Raw genomic sequence first — 18,134 nt, 5'->3', positions numbered from 1 at the left:
TGTCGACAACAAACCTACACATTGTCAGCCCAAAACTCTGCCACAAGAGTGGCAGCAACGCTATTGATCAATTTATTGATTTTATGTGCTGTGAACACGTCTGATAGATTTTCGGGGACTTATGAAGTAACTTAATAGACAGCCTATCGTTGATTTCGAAACAAGTGAAAATCGAAATCTAGCTCTTTAGAGGAGTTGTGCCTAGAGATTAGGATGTCTATTGACATTATCAGTCAATCCATGTACTTTTTATAAGCTGTTAAAACGCGACTGAATGTAGGTAGGATAATACAAGCTGATGACACAATTTACCAATTAAATTAGAAATTTTTTTTAATTACAACCACTGCCCTACTCTGCTCTCGGAAGTTGAATCTCTTTTAACTCCTCCTATGTTCTTCTGATTAATTTCGTTGCGGGTTCAATGACAGTTTAACTTCCCCCCGGGACAAACTTGACCTTCACTGGTTGGGTTTTTATTATTGGTCAAGCTGTAGATCCTGGCTACACGGGAGTTGCAGCGGTGGGAACGAGAGGTGGGAATAGTCCCGTTCATCAGCTTGTCACAACTCCTACCTGTTCCAACTCATGCTGCCGCTGCCTAAGCTCTGCTCTGAGCATATCATATTCCCCGCAGAGACGCGCTAGGGCTTCGACCTTTCATCAGCTGGTCACAACTCATCTGTTACAACTCCTACCTGTTCCAACTCCTGCTGCCTCTGCCTGAGCTCGGCTCTGAGCGCGTTGTACCGCTCGCAGTCGGTCTCCACGGTGTCCTGCACCTTGGCGGCGTCGTCTTCTCCACAGAGACGCGCTAGGGCTTCGCCCGTCTTCATCAGCTTGTCTACCAACGGCTTGTGCCCCGCGATCGATTGTTGCAACATCTGCAGAGCGAATGAGGATTTAGAATAGAACAAAACTCAGGTCAAATTCTTTTCAAGCATTTTATTGATTAAATAATATTTAGATTAATCGAGTTCTGGTGTTTTTAAGGACCTTAGTGCATGAAAAGTAACATATTCGGTCTCATCGTAAAATTCCGTAAAAAACATTATCACAAAATATTGATAGATACAATATCACTAAGCTATAAAATTGCTAGTGTAAGAAAAAAACTATTTGGCTTCATGAGTAAGCTAGCTTTTTCCCGCGGCTTCACCTGCCTTCTGCCGTAGCCTATATTACTCTGCGATAATGTAGCATTCTAATGGTGGAAGAATTTTTGAAACTGGTCCTGTAGTTTTGAGTTTATTGGTGACAAACATACAAAATATGTTCCCTCTTTATAATAGTATAGATAGAAGTGCTCACTTCGTTTTTGTCTTGCTGCTGCACGATCTGGTCGGGGCGCAGCGCCGGCATGGCCAGCATCTGAATCTGCTTCTCCATGTCGTCCATCCACGAGGACAGCCTGCGACAAACAATTGACAATTAGTTTGAATACACATGTACCCTAGACAATAATAACTTACATGATGCCCAAAAGTAAGTAAATTATTTTTGTAAACGAGCATTAATTTGCAGTGCTAAAATAGCTAATATTCAATCGCTTCGCCTACCGCCTATACGCCTGTGTTTAAGAGTGGGTTTACTATAATAGTCAAGCGATAAAAGGGGATTGAGCCAGCGTCAATTCGAAATTATTAAATCTGCACCCTTAACCGCTAGTCAATTGGATAGCTAAACAGTGGGCGGGGCGCGTAACTGGTAGAATTGATGCCCGTTAAGGCAGAAAAGTTCTTGAGTGGTCACCAAGGTGTAGGCAGGCCTCCCACTCGGTGGACCGATGATTTGGTGAAGGTATCGGGAAGCACCAGTGCAGGCAGCGCAGGCTCGTTGTGGAAATCTTTTATCCAGCAGTGAACGTCATCATCAGCTTTGAGTGAGGAATAAAACCGAAGTAACCGACGTAGCTTGCAGAATTTTATTACCAAACTTAAGTGGCAGTGGGCGGGCGCGTAGCTCGCAAAATCGATGGCCGTTGCAGCTGTCATTTGTCTGAAACGGTTTTGACACTTTGACTTACCCGTGATGTGTATCGGCGAAGTGTTCGGCCAATGGCAGGGCCTGTTCAAGGGCAGCAAGTCGCTCGGCGCTGAGCTGGCCCACTTCCTCCATCAGTTCCTTTAGCTCCTCGCTGCGTTCGCGAATGACGGCCGTCTCGTCGGACGACTGGCACTCACGAAGAACCTGGAGGAAGATTGGAATTATAATTTTATAAAGTAATTTTGTTTAGAAACTTTATAAAAGAAATTGTCTCAGAAGAGGATGAACCTATGTCCTCCCATTTGCCAGACGAATGCTCTGGTCACTGAAATGTTAAGTGTAACAGTCGTAATTCACGCTTTTAGTCAGCGTAATTCCATCAATGCAGAAATTCCATCCACTGACGCAGCCATGATAAGCCTTTCACCTTCTTAGCCTGACCGGGATTATACTTAGTCGGACCCTCTGTGCCACCACGTCGTTACTCAGAGGTCGCTAATCACCTCGGCCTTACGCAACGCGTCTTCTACAGACCGCAGTCATTCACAGCCTCTTACCTTCTTAGCCTGAGCGAGCAGGTCCCTCACTCGGACCCTCTGTGCGGCCACGTCGTCGCTCAGAGGCCGTTGCTGTTTCAGCTGAGCCCTCACAAGTGCCGCCTCACACGCGGGAGGCTCGGCCTCTAACAACACTCCCTACAGACCGCAGTCATTCCAAGCCTCTTACCTTCTTAGCCTGAGCGAGTAGGTCCCTCACTCGGACCCTCTGTGCGGCCACGTCGTCGCTCAGAGGCCGCTGCTGCTTCAATTGAGCCCTCACTAGCGCCGCCTCCCACGCTGAGGCTCGGCCTCTAAAAACACTCTCCACTGACCGCTGTCATTCGCAGCCTCTTACCTTCTTAGCCTGAGCGAGGAGATCCCTCACTCGGACTCTCTGTGCGGCCACGTCGTCACTCAAAGGCCGCTGCTGCTTCAATTGAGCCCTCACAAGTGCCGCCTCACACGCGGGAGGCTCGGCCTCTCGCAATGCTCCTTCGACTGAGCGCAGCCATTCGACGGCCTCTTCCATGTCACCCACGACTTCTAGTGACCTCTGTTGGGGGAAAGTATGGTTTTAGTACAACTGACAACACTGCTTATAATACACGGAACATAATGAAAACTAAGCGACGAGATAATGGAAGTCGAAAGACTAATATAGCATAACAAAAACGATCTCGTACAAAAAATTATACTGAAATTATTACTGTTTTCATTACTCTCTAAGAATATACTCAAAATATTTAAGTGACATCAGATATTTATCTATCTTAGCTACACGGAAGTTGCAGCAGTAGAAACAAGAGTTGTTCTCCCGTATCTATCTGTCAAGTTAGTGAGAACTGCCATAATAATAATATGACAAGCGTGGGAGTGTACTGACTGTATAGTTCCAAAATACTGAACTGTCCTATGCATGACATTGACAGTGGGACGCCACCGTCAATACCGGATCGCTGGTTCCGATTTTTACCATGTTGGAAACCATATAGTTGAACGATGGTAGCGCCCTCCTGTCATTGAGTTTGGTGGGACAGTTCAGCGTGGGTCATCTATACGAAAAATTCCCCATTGTTTGCCTCTGGTAAATTATAGAAAAATCGTGCTCCTTTAGTGGAGACCAAGTGGCCTGATGATCATCAGATGATGATGTAAGTATCATAAATAATGGCTAACCTTCTTGCTAAGCAGCAGGCGTTCGGCCTTGCGTTGTATCTGTTCTGCGATGGCGTCGAAGCGGCGGTTGTCGCGGGTCACGATGCCTTCCACGTGCGTAGCGCCCTCTCCAGGGGAAATCTGTAAAGGATAGACAGGTTAGAAGATAAGGAATGAGTTGTTTTCCTCTTGTGATCATGGCCATGAGCTTGTGTTTTACCAATGCAACGATAGCAAAATGTTTTGCAGACAACAAACAAACCCTTTGTTCTACAATACTATACATACACATACGATACACGTTCTCACTGTCCTCTCTGATTTTTTATGCAGAAAAAGGCAGGTGTGATAACCTGATGTTAAGTGAGATGCATGCCCGTTTTCACCATCAATCCCTAATTTTTAAGTGACCTCTATGCTAACACATAATATAAATTTTGTTTTCATAGGGGTCACTAGAAAATAAGGGATTGATGGTGAAAACGGGCAGCAGTCTATTATAAGCCTAAGTTATCCAAATAGTTACTAGGGGCCTACTTACTAGGAGTTACCTAGATCCTTAAACCGTGAAGGATCATTATCTGACAAAAAGCTGATATAATGAAGAGAGTAAGTAATTTAAATATTTTTTAAACAACAAACATATTAGAAAAACTGTACCAAATAAAATTCATGTGTCTAAACTAAACTTCAATGAAGTCTTCTGAAGCAAGACTTGAAGCTTCTGGCCCGTCACTACCAGTGCTTAGCATGACCTTTATAACATACTAGCTGACCCGGCGAACTTCGTACCGCCTTAGCGTAGAGATTTTCTTAATNTACATATATAAAATTAATATTCATACATAAAAGTACAAGGCAAAATATCGGGAGAGTTTAGGCTCCATTCACCAGGTGTATAAATTGACATAATAAGTTTATTATATTTGCTGCTACGGAACCCTTTGTGCGCGAGCCCGACTCGCACTTGGCCGGTTTTTTTTCCGTAAGAACCATCCTTGGACTTCCACAAACATTTAAAAAAAAGAATTATCGAAATCGGTTCAGCCGTTCACACGTGATGCCGTGACAACGCGAAACGGGTTTCATTTTTATATATATAGATAGACTTGTAACAGTATTCCTGCATCTTACCTGGCATAACTGTGGTCCGATCAGGTTGATATTGTCCAGCACAGGTTTGAACTCCTGCAGGTCAGCTTCTAGCCTCAAGATGTCTTCCTCGCGAGGTTCCACCGACTGCAGGCACGCTTCCGCGCTCGACATCCATTCGTTGAGTCTGTAGGAAGAGTTGTATTGTTAAATAAATGTGTGGCAAGTCTGTATTCAAATCAAATGCGATAGTAATGCCAAGTCTCCAAACGAGATGTAAGCAACTAGTAATACCACAGGTAATACTCCTAATAAGGACACGGCTTAAGATGCTTTTCCGAAGCAGCTGCCGACATATGCTGTTGTTTGAACAACTCTTTGAAAAAAAGAGAACAAAGTGATGACTTTCGAATGTATAAAATGCTAAATGTGTTTGACTCAAACCCCAACCCATAAAGCTTGAAATTTATAACATCTACATTAGTAAGAGACAAAAAATATGAAGCACGCCTAATCTAACACATCATCAAAAGAGCTACAATATTTTATAACGAACTTTCTGAAAACATTATTTATTTATTTTAATCGTAGTAAAACCCTATTCACTCAGTCCCATTTCTTATAAGTGCTATAAGTTTTCAACGGAAATTGCTGACGGTATATTATTTTATTAAATAAGATTGTAGATTCTCATCGTGTATAAATAACTAGCTTTCTGCCCGGGGCTTCGCCCGCGTGGACTCCGAAAAACCCAAATATTTTACGGAACCCTATTTTTTTCCAAAATAAAACTTAGCCTATGTTACTCGTGAGTTATGTAGCTTTCGAATGGTGAAAGAATTTTTAAAATCGGTCCAGTAGTTTTTGAGCCCATCCATTACAACTAAACAAACAAACAAACAAACAAAGTTTTCCTCTTTATAATATTAGTGTAGAAAACTCACTTGTTATGGCTGTTATACAGCTGCTGCACCAACGGGAGCGTCTCTGAAGCAATCCTCAGCAAGTCGGCGCCCTTAGACGTCAGATCATTGTATCGTCTCTGCAGAGCGTCCAGTTTGTCCTTGAGCTGGAGAGCCTCATCTCCGGAGATGTGCTTCATCAGCTCGAGGCCTGACTCCACCGTGCTGTCTACCGCTTCTTGCTTGGAGGCGATCTCTTCGGTTTTTTCCTGTTAAAGATTTATGAATTATTATATTAAGTTTTCACTAGATTTAATTAGAAGTTTGATCATATCCACGGGGTTTTTCGAGACAGAAGCGCTCCATATAATCTTATCGTCGTAATAGACGACAAATGTATGGGCAAATCGTCTAAAATGACAACTTTCGATATAGTCCTGCGATTCTGAAATGACGTTTCAGCGGCAAAAATCAAAAACTAAACCCAGTATTGATATTAGCACCCTCCGGTAATGTCATATCATATTATATGATTGTCCAACGTGGCAAAAATCGGAACCAGCGATCCGGCATTGACGGTGGCGCCCCCCTGTCAATGTCACGGCTGGGACGGTTCAGTGTAGGACATCTTTATGAAGTTATGATTTAATCGCTTAGGTTAGAAAAGAGCTAAATAAGAGGAATCTACTCCATTTTGCACGCCTGTCGAACTGCAGCTTGTCCAAGTCCATCTTCAACGATTCACTCAAGTTGCAATCTAGTCCTTCTGTCTATAGCCTTAAAGTTTACTTACAGCAAGCTCATCCATAGTCCGCATCAGCTTGTCCATCTGCAGTGACCCACTCAATTTAGAATGTAGTCTAATTTCAGCTTGTCCATCTTTAACGGCTCACTCAAGTTGCAATATAGTATTTATATCTATAGCCTTAAAGTCTACTTACAGCAAGCTCATCCATAGTCCTCAGCAGCTTGTCCATCTGCAGCGGCAGCAGGCGTCTCCTGGCCAGTGCCTGTTCTACGGCGTCCATCCAGGCTGCTAACTCCTGGTATGTGAGCACCAGGTGTCTAAGCCCAGCTCGAGAGCGCTCTAACAACGCTCCGGTGTCTAAGCTGTTGTCCACGAGGGTTTGGTATCTGCAGAAGGAATATTTTCAATGAAACACCTGTTTAAATTCAATGAGGTTCGGTTCAAGTAAAAAGAGACACCATTTCGTCAGAAAAGATGGCTCAAAAGATAATTGAAAACAACTGTATAAAAGTGTAATTTAACAGTAATTTTAGATACATAACAAGTGGCGAAGTAACTAAGATGACAGCACATAAAGCTAAACCTATGGGTATATTGTATAGTTGCCACAATAATCCCCCTGGGTTTAAAAACTCAATTTTCTCTCTTTTGAAGCCGAAATCAATATTTACCAGCACTCTGTCTCTATCAATATCATTATATTACAACTGAAATAGTCTTATATCCTGTCGCTTGTACGCTTACGACATGGAGGAACGTTGTTGGAGCGGGCTATGCTCGGAGTTTCCCTGCGTGATCGAATCAGAAATGAGGAGATCCGCAGGAGAACCAAAGTAACCGACATAGCTCGCAGAATTGCTAAAATCAAGTGGCTGTGGGCGGGACACATAGCTCGTAGAGACGATAGCCGTTGGGGCAGGAAAGTTCTCGAGTGGCGCCCACGGGCTGGAAGACGTAGCGTGGGCAGGCCTCCTACTAGGTGGACCGACGATCTGGTAAAGGTCGCGGGAAGAGCCTGGATGCGGGCAGCGCAGGACCGTTCATTGTGGAAAACCTTGGGGGAGGCCTTTGTCCAGCAGTGGACGTCATTTGGCTGAAACGAACGTACGCTTACGAATTGTTGTTGACAAGGTGGCACTACTCAGGTCACTATTCATCATTTTCTCTCCATATTGTTAGTGCTACTGTTTTGTATGAATTTTCTTAGCTTGGTCTTTTATGACCTGTTGTAGCCTGGTCCTTGAGCACGTAGAATTTTGTCCAATGACCCCAAGCTACCCATCCTTATCGCTCGCGCGTAATTATATTGCTGTCGCGACTGTGCGACGGGCGCCCGCAGTGAGTGTGCGAGCGCGACAGCAACATAATTACGCGCGAGAGAAGGATGGGTAGCTTGTGGTCATTGGACAAAATTCTACGTGCTCACGGACCAGGCTTTAATAATAATATGCCAAAACGTTAATGCCATTGGGCATTCTCTACCAGTCAACCTATGTTATGCTTCTAAGTCCTTACCTGTCCGTAGCGGCTTGCAGCCTGTCAGCCAAGGCGGTGGCCTCGTCATCGCCGACGAGTCCCATGAGCGTGGACGCGGTTTCGGTCAGCTGCTTGAACGCGGGCTGTTTCGACAGGATGTCTTCGTGGAGGTTCTGTTGGTGAAGAAAAGGGTGGGTTACTTTGTGAATTATCATTATAAATGAATATATTGTAAGATCAACTCATATTGTTTGTAATATAAAATATATAATTGACTGACTGACTGACTGACATAGTTATCTATCAATGCCCAGCCCGAACCACTGGACAGATCGGGCTGAAATTTGGCATGCAGGTAGATGTTATGACGTAGGCATCCGCTAAGAAAGGATTTTACGGAACTCCACCACTACCCCTTAGTAAAACGGGATCCACGCGTAAGAATTCGCGGGCGGCCGCTAGTAAGTAAATAAATATCGTATAATATTATTTTATGCCAACCAGGCGAAACATAGTGAAACTATTACAATCTAATATTATCTGTATAGCCTGACCAGGAACATAAAAACCCTGGCATAGAGGCGCGTCAATTGCATTTGATAGTGCAACACTGAGTACAGTCGTACCTGTGTTAAATTAATAGGCTAACTTTATGTATCAGGATTCAGGATTACGGGCTAATTTGATATTTTCATGAATTAACGAAAAAACATTATTATAGGTAACCTGGTTTAAATAAATTAAATGAAAACATCAATCGAGCTAGTAGGATTTATTTTATTATTCAAATCAATAATCAAATTCAGAACTTGAATATTCAACTGCAATGTCTGCTCATGAGCGCTTCAAACTCGGTATTCTTTCCCAATTCCATAAAATTCAACACTTAGAAAGTGACAAAAAACTTTAAAATAGGTAGTTGAAACAAACCACAGCTAATTTTCATAGTGGACTGTACTATACGATAAACATGTCAGTCAATTTGACACCCTTGTCGGAAAAATTATTCAACGAAAATATTGTCCAAACCCTTAGTATTTTTCTTCGACAAACACTTTAACATATTGTGAACCACTTTTCTTTCACGACTATAAAAAGATTTTAGCAATGTAATTCACAAAATCAATTGCGCACATTTAAAATAAAGTTTGTTTACACTTTGACAGCAATAGACTGACATGCAAGGTGACATGTCAATGAAGTTTTCAGTTACTGTTGCCATTAAAAGAAATTAGTACCATTAGTTTTCCGCAACATGGCGAGGGTTTTTATGTTCCTGGTCAGGCTATAAACACCTGTGTTTCACAATAAATAATTTTGAATTTGAATTTATCTTTAATTTGAGATTTCTGTACAATATTTTGCAGTTGCCAATGTTTCATGTGAATACTATCAGTACAGTCAAGCTTTTAACATCCAATAAAGATGAAATTTTATAGCAATCAATTCAAACCAATGAGGGTTTTCGCGATTGAAAAATCCGCCAGATGGCAATACGTAAACGCTAGGTCCAAATGCTGCATGATTGGTGGATTTTGACATATCTGTCAATGTCATGTCAAAAATAACCAATCATGGCGTATTTTTCAATCGCAAAAACCCTCATTACAGCGTTCACAAATACTACTTAATGACCACGGTAAAGATGTAATATAAAGCTTATCCTAAGCGTACCTTGTGCTCCCTGATCTTCTGCTGTATCTTCTCCTCATCTGTGGGCACCAGTTGTAGAGCCTTGACCTTGCGTTCAGAGACCCCGAGCCATTCGACCAGCGGTTGCAGTTGCTCTTGGAACAGTTTCGCCACCTGCAATATTGAGATTGATTAGTGTTGTTTCTGGAGAGGAGCGAACGGCAAAGATCGGTGTCAGTACTTATAATTTCCTGTAGATTTTTATATCGTCTTTGTACAGTGTAGATTGGATGTTAAGTGTCCAGGACAATAACCTGCGGCTACAGTATTGGACACCTTCGGGGTTTAGTGGGTAGGCTCCGCCTTTATAGGGCAGGGCTAGGGCTCTTCTAGTTCTAGGGAGATATTCCCACATAACCTACTGGTCCCCATCTGCCAATGGGTATACGCAAAGCATTTCCTGCTGAAAATGTTTTACCAGTCCGTTACATGTCTTTAAAGGGATGATCACAAGTCTGACGAAGCCATATTCGATTGCATAAGGGTACCTCACACTTCTGATTAGAATGTGTCACGAGACCGCAACATGGTAGTTCACACGTTTGATCAGACCACGTCACATAATTTCAAGGTAGCTTACACGTCTCATTGCATCCAATTCACCTTCTATCACAGTTGCTGACACGTCTTAGTCCACTGACCTTCATAGCCTGCTCCAAATCCAGCATCCTCTGCTGCGCCGCCTCGGTCAGCGCATCGAACCGCTGCATGAGCTTCTTGAGCTGTCCCTCCACCGCCTTCCGCTCGGCCGGCTCGCAGCCCGCGGCCACTTCGTTGCCCATCGCGAATAGAGACGACATGGAGTTCTGACGGTCCATTAGCATCTTCTTGAGGAACTGTTGAGGTAAAAAGGTTAGGAGGTAAAGAACTATGATCTGTATATTGGACATTTTTGATGCTAATATGCAATATGATGTTAGCCCACATTTTCAGAGTAAAATGCGGTTGAAGACTCACAAGAACTGTTTATTTACTTTGTTGAAATAATAAAAGAGTATTTTATTGCTACAATAACCATAAAAATGTAATATGAGAATCACGGGTTAGATCGAGTAAATTGTTATTGAAAAATATTTTGAACAGATTACAAAGTTGAGAGACAAAAAACATTTTTTTTTTTAATTTAAAAAGAATATATAAACAAATGTATTGCATAATTTACTAAGTCCCGTTAGCCACTCATATATACGTCAGTCGTCCTCTTGTACTGGTAGCAAATCAAACTTCTAATGCTCGTAACTCAGTCTGAACTGGTATAAGGTATACATGTCATAGTTAGTTTGGTTTATTACACTATTTTGTAACCAAAAAATATGGTTTGGTCGATGGCTGCGCGAAAAAAAAGACGCCAATTTCCGGCATTGTCTTTTGGCACAGAGATAGTTTGAGTCCTGGGAAAGGACATAGGATAGTTTTTATCCCGGTTTTTGAAACAGGGACGCGTGCGATGAAGTTTTTCTGTGACAGACAAAATTTCACGCGGGCGAAGTCGCGGACGGCCGCTTGTAATAAATAAATAAATAAGCCTACCTTCTGCTCCTGTAGCTGTGCCTTCACGACCTTGTAGTCAGCAGACGGCGGCTTCTGGTTGCGGACCATGTCCTCGGTGTCGGCCAGCCACTTGTCCAGCCCGGCCAGTGCTTCGGCGAACTTGCCGGACTGGAGTAATCCTACGTCCAGGCGGCGCTCGCGCTCGTTCATCTGGGAGTGAATGAACGAATGAGTGAATGGAGTGAACGACACCCTTCTTTAACTTTGTGATGACTTGATTGGCACCGCCGTAAGAAAATCCGAGTATTGGGAAAAATGGAGATACATTGTGAGATCTATGGTGGACTTCCATTGAGAACAATAAATTAAAAAGATAGTCCTTAGTCTGGGTGTTTGTTTACTTCTGAAGCACTTTTAGGACCTATCTTAGAAAAAAATATTTTTTTAGAGCAAAGAAGAAACAAATCAATCGTTGTTACGTTCAATTCAAAGTTACGCGACAGTTACGAGTGGCAAGATAAATAGAATCCATTTTTGGCTTAAATTGTTCAATGTTCTCATGCCCATCAAACCCTATTTTTAAGTGACCCCTAGAAAACAGAATTCCTGTTATGTGTTACCATAGGGGTCACTTAAAAATTAGGGATTGATAATGAAAACGGGCATTTGAGTACTTAAGTTGAAGCATTAGAAATCTTAAGGTAATTCTTCACTTCTAAAGTCTGGCTGTCGGCCTGGTCCTTTTCTACTCGTTCTCTATGGATTGTCTAAAATAAATGAAATTATTGGTAAACCAAACACCCTTACTTTCTCCTTAAGAGCATTCCATTTGTCATTCATCTTTTCCAAATCTTTCTCCAGTTGTTGCGTGCTAACTCCTTGCAGCGCTGATCGCACCAGGCCCTGTCCGATCTTGTTGCAATGAGCCACGTTCTGGCCGAGCGGTTCTAGCGTGCGTCGGCGCAGCTCGCCGAAGTCTTTCTGCTGGGCTCTGATCTGTTCTACTTCGGAAGAGACCGGCTTGAGACTGCGGACTTGTTCGGAGGCCTGGGAAAAGGGATTTTATGTCAGTAAGGGTTAATAGTGTGTTCACATATCTCCCAATAGCGTATCACTTGTATAGAGCAGTGATTCAGACCGTCTTTTTATGACAATTTAACACTTGACAGCTTTAACAGCTCGGTAAATGATTTAACAATACATTATACTTAACAAGAGTATCGTGAGACTGGGTTTTAAGTCAACTAGGAAATGTAGAAGAACACTGTCTCGTAGTGGGTAATTTAGGTAACATTAAAAATTATATTTATTAATTTCATACACTCGCGGCGAGCGGGCGGGTCACTGTCTATGCTTTAATAGTTGCGTTGCCTAACTTGCACTTTGCTTCTGCTTTGCTGCTTGTCTAGTATAGATGCTGGCCTTCCTTATCCGCATCACTGCGGGTGAGGAGGCGAATGGTCTTGAGGGAGAGCGCAACGGTCGTGAAGATCCTCAAGGCAAGACTGAAGGATTGTCCTGCACGTGGTTGCCGCCCTGCTATTGGTCTAATTCCTTATGAAATAGACGTAACGGAAACCTTCTGTCGGAGTACCGCCGGGATGTCGAGGTCATGTCCTTGCGTGTCTATCATCAAAAAGACGATGGTAGATGGTAGAATGACCTCCTGCACCTAGGTCACACCCTGAGGGTCCATTCTCAGGGGGCAGGCCTGATGCCACCGGGATGCAGAAATCGGGCAGCTCATCTTGAAGGGTGCTGGGGAGCCAATGGCGTGGTATACCCCCAAGAAAAAGCGCTGTAACCTGATGATAGATGAGTCATAGCAGCGAACTTTTATAGGGACCGCTGCTGAAACAAAAGTCCTAAGCTACCGAATCAATGGCGGTATAACCATTAACCAACCAGAGGTTGAGGAGGCGCGGGCGGCCTTGGATGGACACAGAAAGGACCCAACCGAACAGTGGCGGTATAACCACAACCGGCTACCACAAGCCATGCGATGGAAAATCTGAGCAAAAAGTGTGGCAGTGGTGCTAGGGGAGGCATCACGGGTTTCAAAAATATCCCAAAAAACCAACATGAGCGCAAAAGCCAAAAGTGATTTACCCCAGGAGGGTACCAGCAAGGCTGGAGAATCCCTCCCTGAGCATCGCTCAGGCTGCCCTACGTATTCTGGGGGGGGCAAGCAATTGCGTGTTGGAGGAGCTGCAGGAGGCAGCAGGGGCCAGACCAAATTGGGAGGGCCAAAGGTCCCGAAAGGGATAAAGGCACCGAAAGGTGAAGTGGAGGGCGCACCAGGTGCAGGGAGTGAGGTGGCACCGTCTGGGAATGCTCCCCACATGGGGCGGGCACCAAGCGGAGCGCTGAGAACCCACGGGGTCTCGTGCGAAGCGAGGGCGGCCTGAACCAGGGGGACGGCTCTGGCAGTGTGGCTCCATACAGTGCACCACCCGAGCAGCGACTGCCTGATGTACGTGAGGCGCTAGGGCCGCAGGGTAACACCAGTGGCACTGCGCTTAATGCAGCGGAGGGCGGCGATCTGCAGGGGAGAAGGAGGCGCAAAAAGCGGTCGGGATGCCAGAGGAGGGTGAAGGCTGAGTTGCGGAGGCAACAGGCTGAGGACGCCACCTCAACGGCAGACCGATCTAAAAGGGCGAGAGAAATCAGCGGTGAGAGCCAAGTGCTGGTCAGCGCCAAGCGTGCTAAGACTGAGGAAACTCAGTCCTATGCCGCGGCTCTGAACATCTATAAGATGGCGATCACCGCTAAGGACTTTCCAGGGACCTGGCTAGGCGAGGAGGAGTATCTGGCGCTTCAGGGTATCATTTTTGATAAACTGGAGATCACGCCGGATCCCATCCCCGTCGTCAGCATGGGAAACCTGAAGTCAGGAGCGATTCTCTTCAGGTGTGAGGGGGAGAGCTCAATGAAGTGGCTTCGCACACTTGATGGCACTGCCGTCAATGGTGTGGAGCTTAGGGTGGTGGATGCTAAGAACCTCCCAAAGCCGGTGAAGATGGCCTGGAAATCCAGGAACGTCACGAGGCAGGACACAGGGCGGGTCATGAGGTTGCTGCAGAGGTTGCATCCGAGCCTGAAGACCTCGAACTGGAGCATTGTTGGCTCCACTGTAGAGGGGATGACGGTCAGGAGAATCGTCCTGATGGACGAGGCCTCTGCGGCGTACATCAAAGCCCGCCAGTACATCCTGAACACTGGGATTGACCGGAGCATCTTCAAGCTCCTCGAGTACGATGTGAGGCGTGGGGATGAACCGGTCAGTGCCAGTGTGACGGCTGAACAGCGTGGGGATGCGGTGGCGGTCCCGGAAGACTGCCCGCGGACAGAGGAGCAGGCCTTGGAACCAATAGCGGGACCTAGTGCGAGTGAAGGGCTATCCGGAGGGACTGGGGGTGCGGGGGAGAAGCTGGTGGTAGATGAACCTGCTGCCGCTCTGTCTCCCGCATCCATAGGCTCGCTGGAGGCCATAGCTGACCTGGACCTGGGACGGTCCTCGCCGCTGGAGTATGATATCTCCGCGGATGAGGAGACCGAGCTCGGGGACAGAATTTGACGTCTGCAGCTCTCTTCGGGGGTTTAAGGTGCGTTCAAATTAATCTGCATCACTGCAAAGCGGCGACTGCCATCATGGCACGAGAGCTCAAGGTCAAAAGATATGATATCGCCTTAATCCAAGAGCCCTACCTGTACAAAGGTGAGGTGAAAGGACTCGGCGGCACAGGTGGAATGTTAATATATAATTGTTCTACTAATGATACGAGGACTTGCATTTATGTCAGAAATGGGATAAGTGCGATTCCTCTATCCAGGTTTTCTTACAGGGATCTCACAGCAGTGAAGATCCAAAGGGAGGGGGATTTGCGAGGAGTGATAGTGGCATCGGCATATCTCCCATATGAAAAGGCAGATCCTGTGTCAAGGCAAATGCAGGATCTGATACAACACGGCAACCAAGAAGATCTGGAAACCATCATTGGCTGCGATGCGAATGCTCATCATGTTGTGTGGGGCAGCTCAAACAACAACGCCAGAGGAGAGAGGTTACTGGATTTTCTGGTGAGTTCTGAAACACATGTTATTAACAAGGGTAACAAACCTACATTCTTCAATGCCCGGAGGGCAGAGGTGATTGACCTGACGCTTGCATGTAAAAAGGCAGTCCGGAAAATCACTAACTGGTATGTTTCGGACGAGATATCATTGTCTGACCATAACTATATATGCTTTAGGTATAATGCTCCTATAAGAAAAGACGCAATAAAAAGAAGGAATCCCAGGAACACTAATTGGGAAGACTTCAAACGGGACCTAAGGACGGAACTTAGTGAACCAAAATGCAAACTTAACTCTGTGCTTGAAATAGAGTTTGACGCTGATCGAATCACCAATGCCTTGAAGACTGCCTGGAGGGATAACTGCCCGGAACGCGAGGCGGGATCGAAGAAACTTCCATGGTGGACCAAGGAAATAGCCCTATTACGAAGGGAGACAAGAAAGGCATTCAATATAGCAAGAGCTAGGAATGACTTTACAGAGTATAGAAGAGCACTGACGGAGTATAGCAAAGCGGTGCGAAAGGCAAAGAGGAAGGCATGGAGGGATCATTGTGAGATGATCAACTCAGTTCCCGAGGGCATGAGACTAACAAAGGCCATGTCAACAACCAAAGCGAACCCACTCACTACAGTATGGAGTGAGAGGGGGGGATATACGGAAGCAGGCAAAGATACGTTGAAAACAATGATAGCAACGCACTTTCCTGAATCACAGGTCCTAAACGATGATCAAGATCCAATCAGCGTGGAGGAACAAAATAGAACAACAAACAAGCTCGACTGGGTTACGGCTAAAAGAGTAGTGGATGAGACTAAGGTGAGATGGGCAATCGGGAGCTTTGAACCATACAAGGCACCAGGCCCAGATTCGATCTACCCAATTCTCTTGCAGCAAGGAATCTCCATTCTGAATCCTCATCTATGCAGGTTATACAAAGCCTGCATAGCATTTGGATACATACCTAAGGTATGGAGAGAAGTCAAAGTGATCTTTATACCTAAACCAGGTAGACCGGATTACAACGACCCTAAGGCATATAGGCCAATAAGTCTACAATCTTTTCTTCTCAAATCGCTTGAAAAACTTGTAGATAAGTACATAAGACAAGGACCACTAAAAAGATTTCCTCTACATGAGCTACAATGTGCATACCAGGCAGGGAAATCTACAGAAACTGCGCTACACTATGTAACCGGCAGGGCGGAGGCGGCTCTTGAGAGTAGGGAGGTTACTGTTGGGACATTTGTCGACATAGAGGGGGCATTTGACCGCACTACCTTCGTCTCTATAGGAGCTGCTGCTTCTGACCACGGGGTACCACTACCTCTATGCCGGTGGATAGACTGTATGCTTAAAGGCAGGATTATTCAATCAGAACTGCAAGGAGAGTGCATGAGTGTAAGGACTGTCAAGGGCTGCCCGCAAGGGGGGGTACTCTCACCCTTGCTATGGAGCCTGGTCGTGGACTCACTACTTGTGAAACTTAACAAAGGACCACTCTACACGGTTGGATATGCAGATGATTTGGTAATTATGGTAAGGGGCAAGTTCCCAACTATTGTGACAGACATCATGCAAAGAGCCCTCAACACACTGGAAGAGTGGTGTGACAAAAACCACCTCTCGGTGAATCCGGGAAAAACGAATGCTATTGCATTTACAAAAATGAGAAATACAACAGGGCTAGGACATCTCTACCTTTATGGTAAGCAGATAACCTGGACCAATGAAGTGAAATATCTAGGGGTAATCCTAGATAAGGAACTTACATGGCGTAAACACCAAGATACGGTCATAGCTAAGGCTATGAGAGTGCTGGGAATGTGTCGTGGTGCATACGGGAAGACATGGGGACTTAGTCCCAGAGTGATGAGGTGGATCTATATAACTATGGTGAGACCAATAATACTTTATGGCAGCATTGTCTGGTGGCCTAGAATTAGGTTACAGACGTGCAGAACGGCACTGGGCAAATTGCAAAGAACTGCATGCCTAGCAATAACGAGTGCGTTTAGAACTACGCCAACTGCAGCATTGGAGATTATTCTGGGATTGCCCCCACTGCACTTGGCGCTAGAAGTAGATGCAAGGAAGGCGCTGCACAGACTGAAGGGGGCGGGACTTTGGAGTACATCCAAACCTTGCACCAAGCACACAAGGATGGGGAGTGATCCTCAATTAGATGCAATAATGGACATGGGTTGTGATACAATGCAGCCTAGGTACATGTTTAGCAAGGATTTTAAAGTGTCTATACCAACAAGGGAAGACTGGAAAAGAGGACCAAAACGTCAACAAGACAGCCTGATCTGGTATACTGATGGCTCCAAGATGAACTCAGGAACAGGAGCGGGCGTCTACTCCAAACAATCTGAGCACAGTGAAAGCTTAGGGAGGTTTGCAACAGTGTTTCAAGCTGAAACCTATGCTATAATCATGTGCGCAGTAAGGAATATAGAACAGGCGCATAAAAAGCGTGACATTTACATATTAAGTGACAGTCAGGCAGCACTCAAAGCCATTGCCTCAGTGAGGGTTGGATCCAGACTCGTTTTGGAGGCAATCTTGGCACTGAATAAACTTGGAAGGCACAACAGGGTGACCCTCATGTGGGTACCTGGACATACTGGAATCGAAGGCAATGAGAGAGCCGACAGTCTAGCGAGACAAGGGTCAGAGGCGGCACCTATTGGGCCAGAGCCGATAGTGCCCTTATCTATAAGCACTGTACACATGGCCATGAGGCAATATACATCCAGGAAGCACAGAGCTGAATGGGAAAGCTCCAACGGCATGAGCCACTCCAAACTATTCCTAGTTGGAAACACAAGATCATGGGAAAAGCTCATACTCAATGGAAACAGAAGGCAAGCCCGAGTGATCACGGGTGCGCTAACAGGACACTACACTACAAACCACATGCTCCACAAAATGGGCCTAACTACGGATGACAGCTGTCGAGCATGTGGAGAA

At 45.2% G+C, this 18,134-nt stretch overlaps 1 protein-coding gene across 16 annotated transcripts in view; it reads right to left on the bottom strand.

Moving 5' to 3' along the window:
* shot (dystonin-like protein short stop) overlaps positions 1-18,134 on the bottom strand; it is a 150,026-nt gene that overhangs the window by 46,308 nt on the left and 85,584 nt on the right. For all 16 annotated transcript variants that reach the window (XM_028316672.1, XM_028316678.1, XM_028316680.1 and 13 more), the window contains exons 39-51: positions 11,889-12,128; positions 11,121-11,291; positions 10,232-10,426; positions 9,573-9,704; positions 7,938-8,071; positions 6,616-6,808; positions 5,717-5,943; positions 4,815-4,959; positions 3,702-3,821; positions 2,881-3,078; positions 2,027-2,190; positions 1,312-1,411; positions 699-884 (exon numbers count right to left, since the gene is read on the bottom strand). In XM_028316672.1, the coding sequence (XP_028172473.1) occupies positions 699-884; positions 1,312-1,411; positions 2,027-2,190; positions 2,881-3,078; positions 3,702-3,821; positions 4,815-4,959; positions 5,717-5,943; positions 6,616-6,808; positions 7,938-8,071; positions 9,573-9,704; positions 10,232-10,426; positions 11,121-11,291; positions 11,889-12,128 (2,205 nt within the window). The remainder of the gene's footprint in view (positions 1-698; positions 885-1,311; positions 1,412-2,026; positions 2,191-2,880; positions 3,079-3,701; positions 3,822-4,814; positions 4,960-5,716; positions 5,944-6,615; positions 6,809-7,937; positions 8,072-9,572; positions 9,705-10,231; positions 10,427-11,120; positions 11,292-11,888; positions 12,129-18,134) is intronic.

Source organism: Ostrinia furnacalis, unplaced genomic scaffold (genome assembly GCF_004193835.3).
Source record: "Ostrinia furnacalis isolate ACB-3 unplaced genomic scaffold, ASM419383v2 OfSCF5843, whole genome shotgun sequence".
In the NCBI taxonomy this organism is placed as follows: Eukaryota; Metazoa; Arthropoda; class Insecta; order Lepidoptera; family Crambidae; genus Ostrinia; species Ostrinia furnacalis.
Note: the sequence above shows the minus strand (reverse complement) of the source record. Positions and strands in the feature narration are given on the sequence as shown.